Genomic DNA, 20,388 nt, shown 5'->3' with positions numbered 1-20,388 from the left:
CTTCTTCCTCGTCCATCACTATTGCCATTTCAGAGTCCATGTGGACCCTACTGATCCATGTCATATCAATTGGAGCATACTTTTATGCCAGATGCCCTTCCTGCCACAACCCTCCCATTTCTGGGCTTGGGAAACAACCATTCACACTTATGGGCAATTTAGAGTCACCATTTTAGCCTAACTGCATGTCTTTGAACTGTGGGAGGAAACTGGAGCACACAGAGGAAACCCACACAGACACAGGGAGAACATGCAAACTCCACACAGAAAGGCCCCCGTTGGCCACTGGGCTCGAACCCAGAACCTTCTTGCTGTGAGGCAACAGTGTGAACCACTACACCACCGTGCCACCCAACGGACAATAAGGGATGCTATTAACTTTCGTCAGTTTCAAGTTATTTCAGAGAGAGTTGTGGGTATTTATTTTTTATTTTTTTCCTGTGGAAGGGTACCCACAAATTTGTCCATGTCTGTACGTCACCAAAAGGGGGATTTTTTTTAACCCTTTTTACTAATCTTTTCCAGGGTTGCCAATGATTGTGGAGGGCACTGTACATCAGTAAATGACCTCAAATTAAATAAATATTTTTGTGGTCTTCCCAGTAGCACATCCAGCAATTCTCCCTTCTGCCTAAGCTTCATGCTTTCTCTTGCCGTTAGTACGAATCATTAGACCACTTCAACATGCAATAAAAAGAGGCTTTACAGGATGAGTGCAATTTTATAAGCCACTAAACAATGAGAGTAAAAGCCTTATTGTTAAATTCAACCAAATGTTGCAGCAACTAATGTAATAAGTACAACTAGAACTTTCCAGAAATTAATATGTTTGCAATATACTTGACTCCTATATAATGTTTATTTGAATGTTTGCCACCTTCTCATTTACACATAATTCCATTAGGTTTTTTTTCCTTCTTTTTGTTCATTTATTTTTACTTGTCTTGTTTTTGTTTTAGAATCTTGCAGTTGCCAAGGAGGAAAGATGTTAATCTCCTTCTTCTATCCTCATTTTCTATTTGTTATGCAAGAAAATAGGGTTTGAAGGATCAATTGCTATATAATAAGCTTACGAATAATGAGCCTGGAAGCGATCTTGTTTTAATAAACCAAATTTACGGTGATTGACACGATGATTACAACTCAGACTATTCGTGCAACAATATCTTGGCAATTTGCTAGATTCCAATTTGATGTTTATTTCACTGCTTGCCATCTTCCCATTTACACACAATAGTATTGGTATTTCTTTAAATGTATTGGTTTTGCAATTGTCTTTTGCTTTATATGGTACATCATATTGCAAAGCAATAAATAAATAAATGTGAAGGTGAAATGCACACAGAAAATTGCAATAATCTTAATGGTCTGCCCAGGAAATGCTTGACCTCTTGCATAAGGCCACTCTGAAAATAGAGCACTTTCCCTGTTTACATACAGATATATCCTTTGAATTTGCTGACTGAAGTTTTTGTAAGATACTAAATAGCTCAGACTTCCAAGGTTATGGCTTAACAAGGGTTCAGTGTGAGAATGTAGCAGGTAATCAGGACCAGTGGATTTTCAGGCCAGGTGTTTCCCAGGAATGGATGTGGCATCTATTATAAAAGCTCGTTATTTCCAAGATCTTTCACCGTCCTCAAATTGCTGCGTGTGTTATTTACCAGTGGTGAACCATTAATATTAGAGGTGGGACTTCAGCTCAGCCAAAACTTAACCAGACACACCCAAAAAGCAACAGGGCAAAGGATTTTGCAAGGGATTAGCAGCAGCCTACCAGGTAGCTCAGTTGTGTGTAGTTGTCCATGTTTTATTTTAAAAGTAACTCAGTAAATTACACAGGGAAATGAATACTTAAGTCTAAGTGAAAAATACTGTTGTGAGTATGCAGCGTGGAAGAAGAGTCTGGAGACAGAAATCTTAGTTTCTCGGTTGTTAGCCTGTGCTACTTGCTCTCGATAGATAGCACTGGCTTGACCACTTTATTAGCATTCGCTAACACTACTGATGAACGCTACGCCGGCTGGAAGGTGACTTCACTGCTGCACTGACAGCGCCAACTTGCGGTTAAGCTCGCATTGGCCTTCAAGAAGGCCAAGGCTGATGAATTGTTGGTCCCTCCCACTATAAATCAAAATCTGATTGGTTAATTCATCTGTCACTTCCGACATAAACAGACACTGCCATGGCCTTCTGTCCCGGCAATGAAGTCCTAACCAGTGAGTGAGCAGCTCTAAACTCTTCTCAGCCTAGAGACAACGAACAAAACAATCTCACTGGATACCTCGATTTTAATGTTTTCAGGACAGTAACCCTTTCATTTCTGAAGCAAATTTGATAGACAATGAGGCCAAATAAGAATTAGAAGAGAATGATTGATTGATTATAATTATGAAAGAAATTAAACTACTACTACTTCTTTTGGCTGCTCCCAATTAGGGGTCGCCACAGTGGATCTTTCATCTCCATTGCTCCCTGTCTTCCGCATCCTTCTCAACCACACCTGACACTTTCATGTCCTCTCTCACCACATCCATGTATCTCCTCTTTGGCCTTCCTCGCTTTCGTTTGCCTGGCAGCTCCATCCTCAACATTCTCCTTCCCACATGCTCTGCATCTCTTCTCAGGATGTGCCCGTACCATCTCAGTCTCATCTCTCTTAGCTTAATTCCCAAGCTCTCCACATGTGCTGTCCCTCTGATGTGCTCGTTCCTTATCCTGTCCAACCTCCCATCGCAAACCTTAACATCCTCAACTCCGCCACCTCCAACTTTGCCTCCTGTCTCTTCGTTAAGGGTACAGTCTCCAATCCATACATCACAGCTGGTCTCACTACTGTCTTATACATCTTACCTTTCACTTTTGCTGGGACTTTCCGATCACAAATGACTCCCAAAATCCTTCTCCAACTGCTCCACCCTGCCTGCACTCTCTTTCTCACCTCACTATCGCAGCCCCCATTTTCCTGCACAGCTGACCCCAGGTACTTGAATTCACCAACTTTCTTTACCTCTACTCCTTGCATCTTCACTACACTCTCATCCCCATTCTCACTGATGCACATGTATTCTGTTTTGCTCCTGCTCACCTTCATTCCTCTTCATTCCAATGCATACCTCCATCTCTCCAAACCCAACACAACCTCCTTTCTACTTTCACCACATATCACAACATCATCCGCAAACATCATGCTCCATGGCGACTCTTGCCTCACTTTGTCCGTCAAGCTATCCATCACTATGGCAAACAAGAAAGGACTCAAAGCAGATCCTTGATGGAGTCCCACCTTCACCTTGAACCATTCAGTTGTTCCAACTGCACACCTCACTGCTGTTTCACTGTTCTCATACATGTCTTGCACCACTCTAATATACTTCTCATTCACTCCACTCTTTCTCATACAATACCATAACTCATCTCTCGGCACTCTATCGTATGCCTTCTCCAGGTTTACAAACACACAGTGTAGCTTTCTCTGGCCTTCCCTGTACTTCTCCATTAACATTCTTAAAGCAAAAATTGCATCCGACGTGCTCTTCCTTGGCATAAACCCGTACTGCTGTTCACGGATTGCTACCTCTCTTCTCAATCTCGCCTCCAATACCCTTTCCCATAACTTCATGGTGTGGCTCATCAGTTTTATTCCTCTGTAATTACTGCAGCTCTGTACATCTCCCTTATTCTTGTATATTGGGATGAGCACACTCTCCATTCATTTGGCATTTTCTCATTCTCTAGGATCTTATTAAACAATCTCGTTAGGAACTCCTCAGCTGTCTCACCCAAACATCTCCAAGCCTCAATCGGGATACCATCTGGTCCGACTGCTTTCCCAGTCTTCATTCTTTTCATGGCTGTCCTCGCCTCATCTTTACTAACCAACTCTGCTTCCTGATTTGCTGTCTCCAATGAATCTGACCTTTTCTCTCTCGGATTCTCCTCATTTAATAAATCCTCAAAGTACTCTTTCCACCTTCTTAATACACTCTCTTTGTTTGTCAGCACATTTCCATTTACATCTTTCATCACTCTTACCTGCTGTACATCCCTCGCTTCCCTGTTTCTCTGCCTAGCTAGTCTGTACAGGTCTTTCTCTCCTTCTTTGGTCTCCAGTCTTTCGTACAACTCCTGGTATGCATCTGCTTTCGCCTTCGCTACCGCTCTTTTTGCCTTCTGTCTCGTCTCTCTGTATAACCACCTGCTTTCCTCGTCTCTGATCATCCCAATTCTTCTTTGCTAGCCTCTTCTCTTTTATAATTTCCTGCACTTCTTTGTTCCATCACCATGTCTCCTTGTCGTCCTTCCTCCTTCCCGATGACCACCCTAGCACCTTCCTTGCTGCCTCTCTTACTAGTACAGCAGCAGTATTCCAATCTTCTGGCAGACTTCCATGACCACTCAATGCTCATCTCATTTATTCCCTAAACTCCTTCTGATGTTCAACCTCTCTTAGTTTCCATCACTTAATCTTTGGCTCCACTATTTCACGCTTCCTCTTTTTCACTTTCAAGCTCATCCTGCACACGACCACTCGATGTTGTCTAGCTACACTCTCCCATCACTTTACAGTCTCCAATCTCCTTCAGGTTATCCCTTCTGCAGAGTATGTAGTCCACCTATGTAGATCTTCCTCCACTCTTAAACGTCACCCTGTGCTGCTCTTTCTTCTCGAAGTATGTATTGACTATTGCCAAATTCATCCTCTTTGAAAAATCAACCACCATTTGCCCTTCCACATTTCTCTCTCTTACACCATATCTGCCCATCACGTCCTCATCTCCTCTGTTTCCCTCGCCGACATGTCCGTTGAAATCTGCTCCTATCAACACGCGTTCCTCCCTCGGTATACTTTCTACCACCTTGATTTGATTTATTTGCACATGATAAAAGAAATTTACAAAAAAAAAACCATAAATGGAACAAAAACAAAACGTGCTGGGGGAAGAAAAGCCTCGATGGCTTTGTTCTAAGTCTTCCCCCATTTAAATTAACAAGTAATTAATACAAATTTAACAAATTAGAAAACAAAATTAACAATAGTAAATAATCCATCCATCTTCATCCATCTTTTCCCAGAAAGACTCTTTCTCTTTGTTCTCACATCCAACCTATGGGGCATATGCACACACAGCATTGACTAACACTCCTTGAATCTCCAACTTCATGCCTATCACTTTATCTGACCCCCTCTTCACATCAATCACACTGCTGACCAACTCTCCCCTCAAAACAATACCAACACCATTTCTCTTTCCATCCACTCCATAATAAAACAACTTGCATCCATCTCCAATGTTCTTGGCCTTGCTTCCTTTCCACCTCGTCTCCTGCACACACAAAATGTCCAACTTCCTTCTTTCCATCATACCTGCTAACTCTTTCGCTCTGCCAGTCAATGTTCCCACATTCAGTGTTCCTTCCCTCAATTCTAAGCTCCTTCCCTTCCATCTTTCACGCTCTCTCCTAACACGCCTCCCCCCTCTCTTTCTCCTTCTCCGTTTTGGCGCAACAGTAGCACACTTTCCACCGGCACCCTGTTGACCAACAGTACCAGAGGCGGTCGTTGTTAACCCGGGCCCCGACCGATCCGGTATGAGATTTCTCTTTTCATTCTGCATGTTAGATTTGGCACAGTTTTACGCCAGATGCCCTTCCTGACGCAACCCTCTCCAATTTATCCGGGCTTGGGACTGGCACCAAGAGTACGCTTATACACCCCCAGTGGCTGGATTAAAAGAAATTAAACACTGAAATAAATTAAATATAACATTTGAAAAAAAAAAAAACGGTGCTATGTTTGGGCTTCTTTGAAGGCCTCGAAGGCCCTGACAGTTCCCCTTTTTTATTTACCCAACTATTTGTTGAGTAAACTAGAGATATCACGGATGTGCACGCAGAACATTATGCCAAAAGATAGATGGGGAGAGAAAAGCTAACTACGAAATAAGAAGGGCTAAGTGACGTCAGAAGAGAGCTCTGAACGCAAAGTGAACTGTCTAATGAACACTGAACTGCCTAATTAACCTTGATCTTTCATCTTGTAATATGTATTTTTTTTTTTTTTTTTACCCGCATCAGGTCAAAGGCGTATATATATATCTGTTGAGATGAAATTGCCGGATATAAAAATTAAGTAGAAATGACTTTGTTCATTTCGCCATAGGCAAACTGTGCTTCTGGAAAGTTTTCAAAGAGGCATAACCAGCTCTTGGCACATGTGTCTGACTTTTCAGGAATAGCGTGATCTCTTCTACCCCTTTTCCACCAAATCAGTTCCAGGGCTGGTTCGGGGCCAGTGCTGGTGCTGGTTCACAACTCGTTCAACTTGCAAGCCAGCTGAGAACCAGTTTGCTTTTCCATCGCTCACGGTGCTAAGGGAAGCCATGTCATTATGTCGCTGTATACGTCAGTTACGTCACTACGTTTGCATAAACCTTGGTGCGAATATCGAAGCAAAAACAACGCGGAAGAAGCAGCAGCAGCAACAACAACAATAATAATAATGGATGACTTCGCATTTGTACAGCTGCTGCCTCTCGTCACTTAAAAATGGCGATCTTTCGTGGTCTTGTTATTGTTGTTGGTCTTAACAACTCCGCCCCCCACTGACGTAAGCGGTTCTTTCCTCTGGCCCAGCAGAGAGTTGGTGCTAGCCTGGAACCAGTTTTTCTGGCCCCAGAGCCAGTTCTTTGTCAGTGGAAACAGAAAACCCGGTTCCAAACTAAACACTGGCCCCGAACCAGCCCTGGAACTGCTTTGGTGGAAAAGGGGCATTCTAGAGTACCTGATAGGGCTCTTAGATCCACTCCCCTATCTCATTCATGGGTAATGACTTTATTACTGGACCATTGAAACACTTCCAAACCAAACTCATGATTGAAACACGATATCATGTCCCATCAAACATGTCTTTTCCCTCCAGACAGAGTTTTATATTGAGTGCTTGTTACTTATTTGTTTTTGAACCAGAGAAAGGTTGCTGTACTTGAGCAGGTCTGAGATTAGAGCTCGGAGGGGAAATGGGCTGACAAGGAAGGAGTTGACAAGGGCCTCATTGATCAGATGATGGAGTGCTGGTGTTTTTTTTTTTTTTCCAGATAGAGACCAATTGAGCCTCGGGAAGCCATGCGATAAGTGGAAACCAGCTGTACAAAACAAATGAGTGATGAGAGAAATGAGGGAAATTAGCGATAACTTGAGAACAGTGGTGCTGCTTTACACCTGAATTTTTCACACCTATGCAAGGATTTTAGTGAAACACCTTCCTGCAGACATCTGAGGGTACAGAATAGAGATGAACGAAGCAGGTGAAAGCATTACTGTGCATCAGCTTCAAACTGCATTTGGATTAGCACTTATGAAAGTCAAGCTGTGTTTACTATTGATCTTCTCTTAATGGTCATTTAGAATGATTAAAGGGTTTAGGCAAGCTCAAAGCCCCAGTGTACTGGCACACATGCTCTGTTCATTACTCTCTAAAAGGAAAGGGAATGACCCTTGGCAAGCCCTAATACACTGGCTGATCTCAGTGTGAATCTAGTCCATATTAACATACTGCAACTCAACTCAAATCTGCAAAGCCACTCATTAAGTGGGAAAAACTGGCGTTTACTAGACTGGAAGAGGTCTGTTTGTAATAATGCAATTATAAAATTAGTAAGCCCATACATTTCCAAAAGAAAAAGCCTTGACACAGGCCCTTGTGGTCTAGTTCAATTTTAAGGAATTTACAGGAATGATGTCAGGCAGGAAACGTTTGAGGAAACATTACTGAATGTAACAAGTCAGATTTTATACCATTTTACCACTTGGTAATCTTTTCACAGGATAATATTTCAAAGACATAAAATGAGTTAGGAATGCTATACAATCATATCAGATGACACTTTGAATTGATCTATTCAAGCTTACACTTTACTGCAACAGAAATTGAAGACAGGTGAATATTTGTGTAGTTTATGGTTTACATGCATCAGCACAAACTGCATCCATTGGTTTGCCTTCTTCAGAGTGGCAGAAAGAAAAATAGTAAAATAGTATGTTAAAGTCTGATGCAGTTTGATGAATGCATTTAGTCTGCCTCCCGGTCTTGACCTCGTACCCTCCTACCAAATGTTCACAAAGCAAAATTGCCAGTCATACATTGTTGATGAGAGTAGTAAGTATAGTGATGTATAACAACAAGAGTCCATTGATGATGCAAAGTGTTTGTTTGATTTGAGCTTAATTTTATTCAAATCAGAAACCAAGTGAAAATGCAGCTCTCAATAGGAGTGGCAGTTGGTGGTATGCTGATTTCAAGCTGTGTTTCTAGTTGCTATCTTTTGGGTGTGTGTGGGGGGGCAGTACATTGGATTTGTTGTCAGAATTAGTCATACAACTTGTTTGAAAGAAAAATCACCTGATTTTTAGTCCAGTGGGTGGTTTTTGTTCTTGGGCTAGTTCTTTAGCTTGCGATGTAGTTTGCGAAGCCATATCAGACTAGCCACTCTCAGAAAGCAAGGTACTATACTGCATTTTTCTCTGTCTCGGGGTTGGTACCACCAAGACTACATCTTTAATACCTAGTATGTATCCTTTACCTGGTGTGGTGCACATGGTGCCATTAATAAGCTTTTAGAGTAAAACTTTTAAGGTAGAGGAAACCAGGACCGTTGTAACATTGGACGGTTGTAACACCTTGAATTCCTGCAGTCAGAAGCAAGCTAGAGTGATTTAAATTCATTCAATACATGCTCAGTTAATTGTCTTCTTGCTTACAAGAAAGGAGCCACATTTGAATCTCGCAGAGAAATCCATCAGCGAAGGTGTTTTTTAAGGTAAAACTCAAACTTTTCTGTCAAACATTTAATAATAAAAACTAGGGATATCATGAACTGACGTTTCAGCATCATCATTAGAGCAAAACAAACAGTGTTTAACCCTCATCCTACCATGCTATTTTACACCTTAATCTTACCATGTGGGGTCCGTTTGGACCCCAATACTTTTCTTTAAAATTAAAGCTTATAAAGACAAAATCACCAGATAAGTTTTGTTCAGAACATCTTGTATTAATAACAGCAATACACTAAAGGGCCCAAGGCATAAAGAACACACTTAACCTTCATCCTACCAGCCAATTTTACATACACAAACTACCAGGCGGGGTCCGTATGGACCCCAGGAGGGAATACCTTGAAATCAATGCAGTAAGAACCAATTCAATGCAGCAAACAGACATAACTTTATTGAAGAACAAAATCCACTATGGCTGAATATCAATGATGTATTATAAATGCAATAACATTGCAATAATATTGCAATAACTAGCATACATGTAGCAAATTATAGCGCCACAAAAAAAATTGGCATTATATACATGATTTTTGCAGCTCATAAGTGATGAGTCAATTCAAGTTTTTATAAAGTCCCAAGAAAGTGCATCAAGTAAAAATCTTGGCACGTACGGAATCAGATTGGATGTTTAATTTTGACTTTTTTGCTTGGATGAGCAACATCTCATGAATCAAACAGTCCAGCTTCTCTGTGCATTTTCATAGAATAGTAAATTGATTGCTCAAGTCATGGACATCTAGGAGGCCATGCTCAATCTTAAGGTGTTTTTACCAGTAGTTGAGTGTCGATGTTCTTCAATTTGTCTGTACAGATGCCTGCAGATGTAGCCAATATAGTCTGCATCACACAGACCACACTGAAATAAATAAACAACATTCTGTTGGCTAACCAGCAGTGGTTTGGCTTCATGTAACTTGACTTCCTCCTGAATTTTATGACTCATAGAAACAGGAAGTAGGGCGACGTTAACTCTATCACTCAAAGATCCAAGCTGTCTTCTCAGCATGTCAGATGACTTCTTGTGTTTAAAAGGCAAGGAATAATGAACAAAGGAAATACCTTTCTGTCAAAGGTAATTTTTTGGGATATTGTCCTGAAATCAAATGTCTAGGAATCCAACCAAGTACGATTAAAATCACTGTTTTAAAAGGTAAAAATAGATATGATTAGCATGTGTCAAAACAGCGGTCAGACTAGTTCACATGAGGTGAACTCATGGGATGATACTGGGACGGTTGTAAAGCCTTGTTACATCCGTCCCCGAACCAAGTTGTCAAGTTGACTTTCATTTATATATTGAAAATATTGATCACTTCATTTGTATATAAACACCTTGGTAAATTGAATACTCACTGTTCCATTGTATTGGTTGATCACCAATTATCATGCTTGTGTGTGCTGCAAATGCCTTGAGGAATTCCATCCCACCACTTCTCATATTCCCCTGCAAAAGCTTCCAGGCAGTGTGCGAAATACCCATCGATATTCGGGGGGGTCCCCATCTCTGAATTTTTGCGCAAAAAATTTTTTCTTCAATGCAAAGTTGTAGGCCTATATTACAGTGCAGACGCAATAACAAATGCTACCTATCTGGCGCGTTTACAAAAGTGACTGAATAAATGATAAAGGTTTCATCACGCAACCGGTGCACTTGAAAGCCTGCAGTGTGACCAATTGTATGACACTATTTAACCATCCATTTAGCGATTATGATCATTTAGAAAGATATGTCTTTGTGCAAATACAAACTCAAGGTGAAAAAAAAAACACCACAGTGGATGCTACAGACAGCCTACAACAAGCCACACAGCACCACGGCGGGTGCGCTCTCTCTCTCTCCTCTCTCTCTCTCACACACACACACACACACACACACACACACACACACAGGCCAACGCACACACATAGGCCAATGCACAACCACCCCACTTCTCCAACTACAAGGCTAAGCTGCTTCAACCAACCACAAGGCCCACAATCAGATCTATCACAGTTCAGTCACTGCAAAGATTGAAAATTAGCCTCTTACCTTAAGTTAGAATAGACCAAATATGCCTTGGCTCAACTTCTTGTGGTTGCCGTCCTGGTTTCCAGGATGAAGAGAGGCGATGTCCTGCTTTAATCCAGCTTCTGACGAATGGAATTGGGTCGAATTTGACCAGAGGAGGTCCGTTGAGGTCCACAAACAGGAGTGAAGACAGGCTGTCTTCGCGCAACCTGTTGCGCATCTGGTTGTCGATGTTATTTACTGCAGAAAAACCTCGTTCGCATTCGGCTGATGTGGGGAGATACGTGCGACTTGCTATTAATAGTCTTTCCAATGTTTTCCCCGGTGCAATGCCATGTAGTTTCCAGTCACGAAACTGCTCCACGGCATCCCTGGTTGGTTCTCCAAGCGCTTTCGCAAGGCCCTGTACTTCTGGTTCGCCATGCAAAATCAAGTCCTCCTGCTCTCCTGGCCAAAAGCGCTTGTCAAGAGCTTTGAGCGTCAGGACCAAATTTGACTCCGGTAATCGCTTGACAAGAGATGCAATCACTGATTCATAAAAACAAGGCCTGTTTATTTTTGCCCTGCCTTCGTTCAACTCTACGCCCTTAAAAAGGCCAGATGAGACGGACAGTTCAGCCTTCTTGGTTGATTTTCCACCGCCAGTCGTATTCATGGCAGTCAAAACATTGATAGTTTGTTGGATGGCCAGACTTGAATCCACAAGTGATATTTCTCTTTTCTGCAGTTTGAGAGACAGGCTCTGGAGTTCACGAAGGATATCTTTCATGACTGCTAAATCTTCCACAAATCCGGAATTAATTAGGTGCTTGAGAAGTCCCTTGTATTTTTGCCTCTCAACATCAGTGCGCGATGTGTCCTCACTGCTTGTTTTGAAATGGAGTGCTAGCGCAGGGAAATCTTTCCATACTGCTTTTACAGTTCTAAAACTGCTAGCCACCCATCTGATTGTGAAAATTTGACCTATTTTCACAATTTCTGTGTCGAGCTCGGCCGCTGCTTCTCTAAGCAATTTGGCGTTCCTGGTTGACTGATTGTAGAGCGAGTCTAACTTTGAAATAAAAATCTCAAATTGATTAGTGCCACCCACTTCTTTAAGCGCATCTTTGACAGCCAGCTCCAATCTATGCGCCAGACAATGAACGGACTGTACTTTCGGAAACTTTTCCTTGAGTCTAACAACAAGCCCACTGCTTTTTCCTGTAAGCACTGCAGCTCCATCGGTGGCTATGCATATCAGGTGCGTTCTCAAAAAGTCGTCATCCATTTCAGCTTTGTGTAGACTCTCCATCATCGAGTTAAAAATGGATTCGGCATCAACCCCATCTCCAAGTTCTACTAGATCAAGGAAAACATTGTCTACATCCCCTTTACCACTGACATCGCATCTTATGTAGATTATTAGATAGGGAATGCCATGAATGGTGCTTTCGTCAATTGTGATTGACATCCGTGACTTTATTTCTTTCACATAGCAGATGAATTTGCGGCGCATTTCTTTAGCAATGTGACTGATTATGTCTGCGCATGCATGGTCAGATCTGTGGATATTACCAACTTCGGCTCCATTAAGCTCCTGCATTGTCATGAGGGGATTGAGCTTTTTGAAAGATAGCCTTTCCTTTGCCACGTTGTACGCTGTTCGGAACGAGACTGCTGTTTTATTGAGTAACTCGGACTGTATGTCAATGAAAGTGTTGGGGAGGGCTTCTTTCTCTTTCAACTGGGCTATTTCGACTGACCTTTGATGGGCCTGGCTGTCCCTATGCTTGTAGATTTTCTTTTGTAGCTTCTTTGTGTCAGAGCTAGTAACGTCACCATTGATCCATTCTTCTGCTAGGTGTAAACCCGGTCCCTTGTCTGAGATTAGTAACGTTTTTGCTTTTCTGCACACTAAACACCCCAATTTCCCTGCCTTAAAGTCAAGCCAAGAGTTACGGTCTTTCCACTCTTCCACCTGTTTCATTGTCCAACCAGTCGGCAGGTCACTTGTGCTAGCAGCACTGACTGACATTACCTCAGCACCTGCTGCTTCTTCGGAATACTCGGCTAGAGAAACGGTCACGGACTCGGCCTCATCTTGTTCTTGACAGGGAGGGAGATTAGGCTCTTCTGTTGGCTCTTCTCTTCTACCAGGGAGTGTGCCCACTGCAGCAGCAGCTTCATCTCTCAGTGCCACCTTTTTAGATGTGATGAACCCAAAGTGTGCTAGTGATACACTCTGTAGCTTTCGCTTGCTAGCCATTTTCAATATGGTACTCAACTCAACTCTATTACCTCTATCGTCTGTTTGGCACGTGCACCTCAGCGCATGGCTAATTTACATACGGGCACTAGACAGCTGGCTCGCTTGGCCAGTGATTGAATTCTGAATAGGCCTATGGCATTGTGAGCTTAGAAAACATTTTAATGACCATTAGTAACAATAATATGTACTATTATAATTTTATTTTATTTATTTTAACGAAATTTGAGACCCCCCCACAATTTAGCATTTGAGGCTTTCAGGGGGTCTCATGGGTTAATCGGGAGGGTCGGACCCCCCCGCACCCCCCCATATTTCGCACTCTGCTTCCAGGCTTTCTTGACCAACAGTAGCTCTCCTGACTGTATTGGTACAGCAAATGGGTCTGGGTAGATGAAAAGACTTTTTGGTCTTCCAGACTCTCACCATATCCTTACTGGAGTCAAAGTAGTGAAGTAGTGCTGCTACTTCTGGACAATCATCCCTCCCATCTTTCTGTGGAGGGGATTGATTTTTGCAGGAGCCATGGGATCATCCTCTTCTCGTTCCCCCCCCACACACACACTGTTCCCATAAGCTGCAGCCCTTAGATTGCAGCATATGTGGGCCACTGAAGAGGCTCATCAACAACTGCTGTGACACGTGGTTGAAAGCTCATCCAGGAGTCACAATGACCAGTTATGATCTGCTTAGCACTGTAAAGAGTGCCCTTCCCCAAGCTGCAATGCCATCAAATGTTCAGGCAGGGCTTCCTGCACTGGAATTTGCCTTTTTAATAGAGATATTTTCAGTGCCAGTGACTTTGCACCATCCCTAGTCACAGACCACATGCTGCCAGCAGTGACACCAGAGGTTCCATCTTCCACTGCAGCTGCAGTGAATGCAGTTGCATGTACTACAGCACCAACACCCACTATGGCAACAGTGGCATCCTCCATGCCACTTGCAGGATCCTCCCTTGTCACACCATGTTTTTAGCCTGAGCCATTATCCTCTGCTATGGATGCGACCTTTTTACCTGGGTCCATCCGTCAACATCCAAAAGCTGGACCAAGAAAGCAGACCTGAAAGGGGAAGGGAAAAAAAAAGAGAAACTGCTGTCCTTACAGATACACCCATGAAAAAACAACTGGAGGCTGAGAAAAACAGGTCTAAAGCTAAGAGGAAAATGAATTTCAGTCACAAAAAAAACAAACAAAACAAAACCCAAAACTCAGCAAGAAGTAGAAAATGCAAGACTCGTTTGATGATGAATTCTGCACTGTGTGCCTGGAGACCTACTCCAGAACAAGGGAGGTCTGGCTTCAGTGCTGGTCCTGTAAAGCCTCCGTACACAAGGACTGCACAGATAGAAGTGACTTTTACACTTGCCACAACTGTAACTTGGAATGATTCCATCAGTGTGGACTGCCAAGTCCTCCCCAACACTTAGTTGGGAATGTTATCCTCAAACTCCTCATTTCATGTTTAAACTTTTTGAGGATGTCTTTTTACCCATTAAATAATGTCTCCATATTTAATAGGTGCCATTAAATAGGGAAGCTATGACCTAATGGTTAGAGAAGCAGCTTTGGGACCAAAAGGTAACCAGTTTGATTCCCTGGACCAGCAGGAATGGCTGAAGTGTCCTTGAGGCACTTGCACTTGCTCCCCAGGCTGCTCTGGGTGTATTGTATGTCACTCTGGAAAAGAATGTTTGTAATGTAATGTCTCCCCTCTTTTTTGTCATGTTAAAGTCCCTCCCATGCCAGGACCTGGTCTTCCCAGGCAGTCTTCCATCCCAGTACTAACCAGGCCCTTAAGGTGCATCAGGCGGCACTGATCTCCATTTCTGTAGCCTTCTGCCTTGTGCCTGTTACATAGCTAGGGTTCCAGTGGGGGGGCTAGTCCTCTGGTAACCATGAGAGTTTGTCTCCCTACTTGCATCTATATTGCAGTGTGCCTCACCAGATGGCAGCAGGTACCATTTTTATGATGGTCTTTGGTATGACTTTGGTATGTGAGTAGAACTCTTGCCCTCCTGGTGAAGAAGTGATATGCTAACCACTAGGCCATCTTGCAATATTGTAGTCTGAAAAAAAAATCATTAAAAATAGTCACAATAACATAATTTTTTTTTCATTTTGAGTATTTGATTGATTTCATTATGTATATTTTAAACATGTTCTAACTCTCCGTGGCTTGTGTTACAACTGTCCCTGTATAGTTGTAACACAAGTTGGATGGTTGTAATAGTGGAGTGACTGTATTTAAATCAATTGTGCAACTTGTACATATTTCATAAAACCACTTAAATGCATTGTTTCAGTAGCTGACACACTGAAGTGTATAATGCAGCAAATTGACTATTCCAGTGTAAATGGTTTTTGATTGTGAAAAAAAAAAAAAAGGTTTACAACTGTCCCTGGTCTCTCCTAAATCAGTGGTCCCGATTGTCCATTTCAAAGGAGACTACCTTTCAGATTTTTCAAGTGTAGGTCATAATAAAAACAATTTTCCCCGACACCCAATTATTTTTGTTTAGTGGACCAAAAGCTACTGAATTCGAATCAGTCTTCCAATTTTATGATTTTTTTTAAAATAGAACAATTAATGAATTTATCTCCACGTGGCCCTAAATTCTCCACTATTTTTTCCTGCTTCACCATGACCCAATTCAAGATACTACATCATGCATCACGTGGTGGGCTTTCCCCGTTCACACAAGGCGTTGTGGGATTCAAATTTGAAACAGGAGAGAAAAATGGAGGAAGTGAATGTGTGAATGACCTGTGAAAGACCGACTACAGTAACAGAAAGCAAGAAGAAAAGATGTTATGTTGCAAAGAAAAGGAAACGCAGGACCAAACTAATAAATATGGGCGCTCAGCGAGCACCTCGGTGTGATCAGCTGTTCGTTTAGCGACAGAATGATGGAACTGTCAGTGCACGCTCAAAGGGAAACCTGTAGATGGCAGTAATGCGACACTGTGGATGCCAGCTGCCGTAAAACCCAAAAGAAGAAGGTAAACCTGCGCATGCGCACACGGACTTCCTCTGTCTGCTTGACTGCGCGAAGCGAGCGATTTATTTTTAAAAGTATAACGTGACATATTACATAGTCTAAAGGTACAAAATATGCTCCCTTGATGGTACCACTCCAGTTACAAAGAAAAGTACTGTTTGGTACCTTTTATTTAAGAGTACAGGGAAACTATGGCAAGAAACTAGCAAGGTAAAAAGAAAAGGTTCTGTACAGATCAAGGGTTAATGGTTGTAAGTTATTAAAGTGGTTGTCCTTGGAACCTGTTTCAAAGGCAACACCTCTGTTATAAAACTTTTAAGGGTTTTGCAAGATTACATTACATCATCGGCACTTAGCAGAAACTTTTTTCCAGAGCAACGTACAACATACCAAGAGCAGCCTGGGGAGCAGTTGGGGGTTCGGTGCTTTGCTCAAGGGCATTTCAGCCATTCCTGGTGTTCCAGGGAATCAAACTGGTGACCTTTTGGTCCCAAAGCTGCTTCTCTAACCTTTTAGGCAATGGCTTCCCTCAAAGAACAGCAGGGTACCTGTTCTTCCCTTAATTCAGCAGTGATTTTGACCAATACTTAAAAAATATATATTTTATATACTTAGTCCGGGCGGCACGGTGGTGTAGTGGTTAGCGCTGTCGCCTCACAACAAGAAGGTCCTGGGTTGGAGCCCCGGGGCCGGCGAGGGCCTTTCTGTGTGGAGTTTGCATGTTCTCCCCGTGTCCGCGTGGGTTTCCTCCGGGTGCTCCGGTTTCCCCCACAGTCCAAAGACATGCAGGTTAGGTTAACTGGTGACTCTAAATTGAGCGTAGGTGTGAATGTGAGTGTGAATGGTTGTCTGTGTCTATGTGTCAGCCCTGTGATGACCTGGCGACTTGTCCAGGGTGTACCCCGCCTTTCGCCCGTAGTCAGCTGGGATAGGCTCCAGCTTGCCTGCGACCCTGTAGAAGGATAAAGTGGCTTGAGATAATGAGATGAGATATACTTAGTCCGCTGTGCTAATTTGTATCCAGCATCATTGTCCTTTTTTCTGTATCTCTTGGAACGGCCAGATTTCCATTTGTGGATTTTCTTTGACGTGTCTCCTGGTGAAACAAGAGTCCTCTGAAGTTAAAGCCTGAAATATGTTAAAGCTGTTGTAATGCTCATTTCATGTGGAGCAGATCTTTAGAAATACTGAAGCATATGGCATAATATACTTTTTATAAATCCATATCACAGCACACACTACCTTTACTCTGCAGGACCTGCACCAGCCAGAAATGCAGGAAACACTGATGCTTCACTGCACTACTGGAACTTCTCCTGGATAGCAGAGGACGTTCTTGGCTTCCCAGAGGACACATCATTGAATTTGGGTAAGTCATCTGCTTTCAAAAGGCTTTCATTTAGAAGAAAGAAATGCTCTTTATAGGAGGTGACACGTGTCAGCAGCTTCCTGTCATCACACACTGTATATGCCGTTCTGTCTTATTAAATGCTTAGTTTTACAGCTTCTGGATGTCAGAGCTGGCATGTGTGCATACAGGTTGCTCTGATCAATGTACAAGTCAAGTTTTTCACTTGTAAGAGTATTAGACTAACTGATGATAAAAAAAAAAAAAAACATTTTAGGTGAATATGGATAGACAGTGATGCAAATGGAATTAGACAGGCACATGGATAGAAAGCGTGAGACAATCCACGCAGCTGAATACTGAACATTCAAAGTGCACTGATCATTTAACAATTAATTGAGCACAGACGGGATTTTATTACAATTTTTTTTCTGTCGCTGTCTTTGACTCCATAGATGTACATTTAAAATCCCAGTTCGGCCAACCCTGAAGATGAATAATGTGTAAAAAGACAATAAAAATTTGCATACAGGAAAGGAGAACTAACTGAAACAGATGAAGTGGCTGGTGGTTAGCAGACAACCCTGTATATTTTCCCACTTTCAACCATGATGAGCTTGACTATGCGCTTTTAACATTTTCTGTGTTGATTGGTGCAGGAGAATTTCAGTGGTAATGATCAGTGCCATTAATTTGCCATTATACTTAATTCTAGGCCAATTTAATCCTTTCCCCCTTTCTTGGTGCCATTTTTTTTTTTTTTATTATTATGATCTCATCTCCTCTCATTATCCGCAGCTGCTTTATCCTGTTCTGCAGGGTCGCAGGCAAGCTGGAGCCTATCGCAGCTGACTACGGGCGAAAGGCGGGGTACACCCTGGACAAGTCGCCAGGTCATCACAGGGCTGACACATAGACACAGACAACCATTCACACTCACATTCACACCTACGCTCAATTTAGAGTCACCAGTTAACCTAACCTGCATGTCTTTGGACTGTGGGGGAAACCGGAGCACCCGGAGGAAACCCACGCGGACACGGGGAGAACATGCAAACTCCGCACAGAAAGGCCCTCGCCGGCCACGGGCCTTGAACCCGGACCTTCTTGCTGTGAGGCCACAGCACTAACCACTACACCACCGTGCCGCCCATTATTATTATTATCAACTGAAACTTTTCAGTCGCATCTCAAATAGCGGAGCTCCCTGAGCACAAAGCGCGTGGAACGGAGCCCCAGGCTTAAGAGAATATGGTAATGCAGCGACCTGATTTTTGATGGCTTTGACCATGCAACATCCATACGTACGATGTACAATGAATGATGAACGTGTACCACCACAGGGAAGCTAATCGTAAATAGCATAGGGCAGTGTATCTCATAAACACTTGACCACCGGACAACAAAATTTGTATCTTTATTTGCATAAGAGAGATGTTTTTTAAATCCAGTGCTTACTTTTAATTTGCTTTTAAAAAAAAAATAACGTGAAATTATTTACTAACACATTTTACGGAAAATATTCACGACAGTTTCATAGTTAAAACAGATTTGAGTCCACTAGCTTGTTGGATAGTTGACAGTTTGTCATGTAAGGGCGATAGATGGATGTAATCACAGGAAGAGTTTTAGTGAAAGCACGCGTAGACAAAGGCAGAGTCGAAAAACAGGTAGTGGGCCAGTGAGGAACAGACAGGATATCAGGGGTAATACAATACTCACAGTCCAAAAACACAAACAGGGTCAAAACCGGAAAAGCGATGCAAAATACAAGTCTTTCACAAAGTCTGTGTGCTACTCAGAGTCCTTATATAAATGTATGTGCTGTGATTGAGCTCTAATCAGGAACAGGTGCATGGTAATTAGTCCTAATGGCACCCCATGCTCCAGGCTCACAATGGTGGATGTGAGAGATGTAACCAGACAACTGTTTGATGTATCGAGTTTGATATTGGATAGTAACTCTAAGTAATGATGTAAAGTGAAAGTGCTGGTTCACTGCTGTCCCCCAGGCACCCAGCAGAGTCACATCATAATAAATGTTGTGATGGTGTTTCTGGCGCATGGCATGCAATGTCAAAGAAAGGAATAAATATGTATTCGGAACTGTGAAGCGTATCTCATCATTGGTCTCACTGTCACAGAACAATGCAGTGATTTACTGATGCGAAATACATGACACGACACAATTCCATGCTTCATTCATGGTACTATAATATTATTATTCTATTCAGGTTGATTTTGTGCCCTTGTAAATATTTTGCTCGTGCACTCATCAGGAGCTCCACTTTTAGGCAATGTGTAAATATCACTGTGGGAAATAAGGCTGGATCAGCGGACACTAACCGGTAATTTTCGCATTTGTCTGTCTATTTCAAAAGTATCAAACCGGATGGCCCATGAAAAATTGTGAAGATATGGTTCTAATCTTCTTCCAATTTTCTTCCAAATGTTACACTGGGCGTATACATTGTCGTAACACAGCCTGTGAAACAGGAGCCCCCGTGGGCACGACTTTAAAAATTCATAACTTGGCCACCGATGGTCCTTGCCCTGCCAAAATTTACAGGCACCTCCCATTCCTCGAACCCTTTTGAACCAGCACAGGCACAGTACGACCCTGCCTCGGCCTGTTATTCACCCCCAAAATCCCAGCATGAACGCTGCTCACCGAAAACTTTAATATGAGCCCTAACTCGAGCCAGCCTTTAAAAATTCATAACTTGGCCACCAATGGTCTTAGCCCTGCCAAAACTTACAGGTACATCCCTCTCCCTGAGACCTTTCGAACCAGCCCAGGCTTGGTCTGATCCGACGTCAGGAGCGAGCGCAGATCACTGAAAGCTTTAGCATGAGCCCTAGCTCCAGCCACTCTCGCACGCGGGGATTTAAAAATTCATACCTCAGCCACCGAAGGTCCTTGCCCCACCAAAATTTACAGGCAC

General features: G+C 42.6%; 1 protein-coding gene across 1 annotated transcript; it reads right to left on the bottom strand.

The window, feature by feature from the left end:
- Positions 1-10,868: 10,868 nt before the first annotated feature.
- LOC132893722 (E3 SUMO-protein ligase KIAA1586-like) lies at positions 10,869-13,091 on the bottom strand. The gene has a single exon (XM_060932835.1). It carries the CDS (start codon positions 13,089-13,091, stop codon positions 10,869-10,871), a length of 2,223 nt encoding a protein of 740 aa, XP_060788818.1.
- Positions 13,092-20,388: the final 7,297 nt, after the last annotated feature.

Source organism: Neoarius graeffei, chromosome 11, assembly GCF_027579695.1.
Source record: "Neoarius graeffei isolate fNeoGra1 chromosome 11, fNeoGra1.pri, whole genome shotgun sequence".
Classification (NCBI taxonomy): Eukaryota; Metazoa; Chordata; class Actinopteri; order Siluriformes; family Ariidae; genus Neoarius; species Neoarius graeffei.
This window is presented reverse-complemented; position numbering and strand designations above follow the sequence as displayed.

Bases quoted from the DNA above. Each gene is read 5' to 3' on its own strand.
- LOC132893722 (XM_060932835.1), bottom strand. From the start codon at position 13,091: ATGGCTAGCAAGCGAAAGCTACAGAGTGTATCACTAGCACACTTTGGG.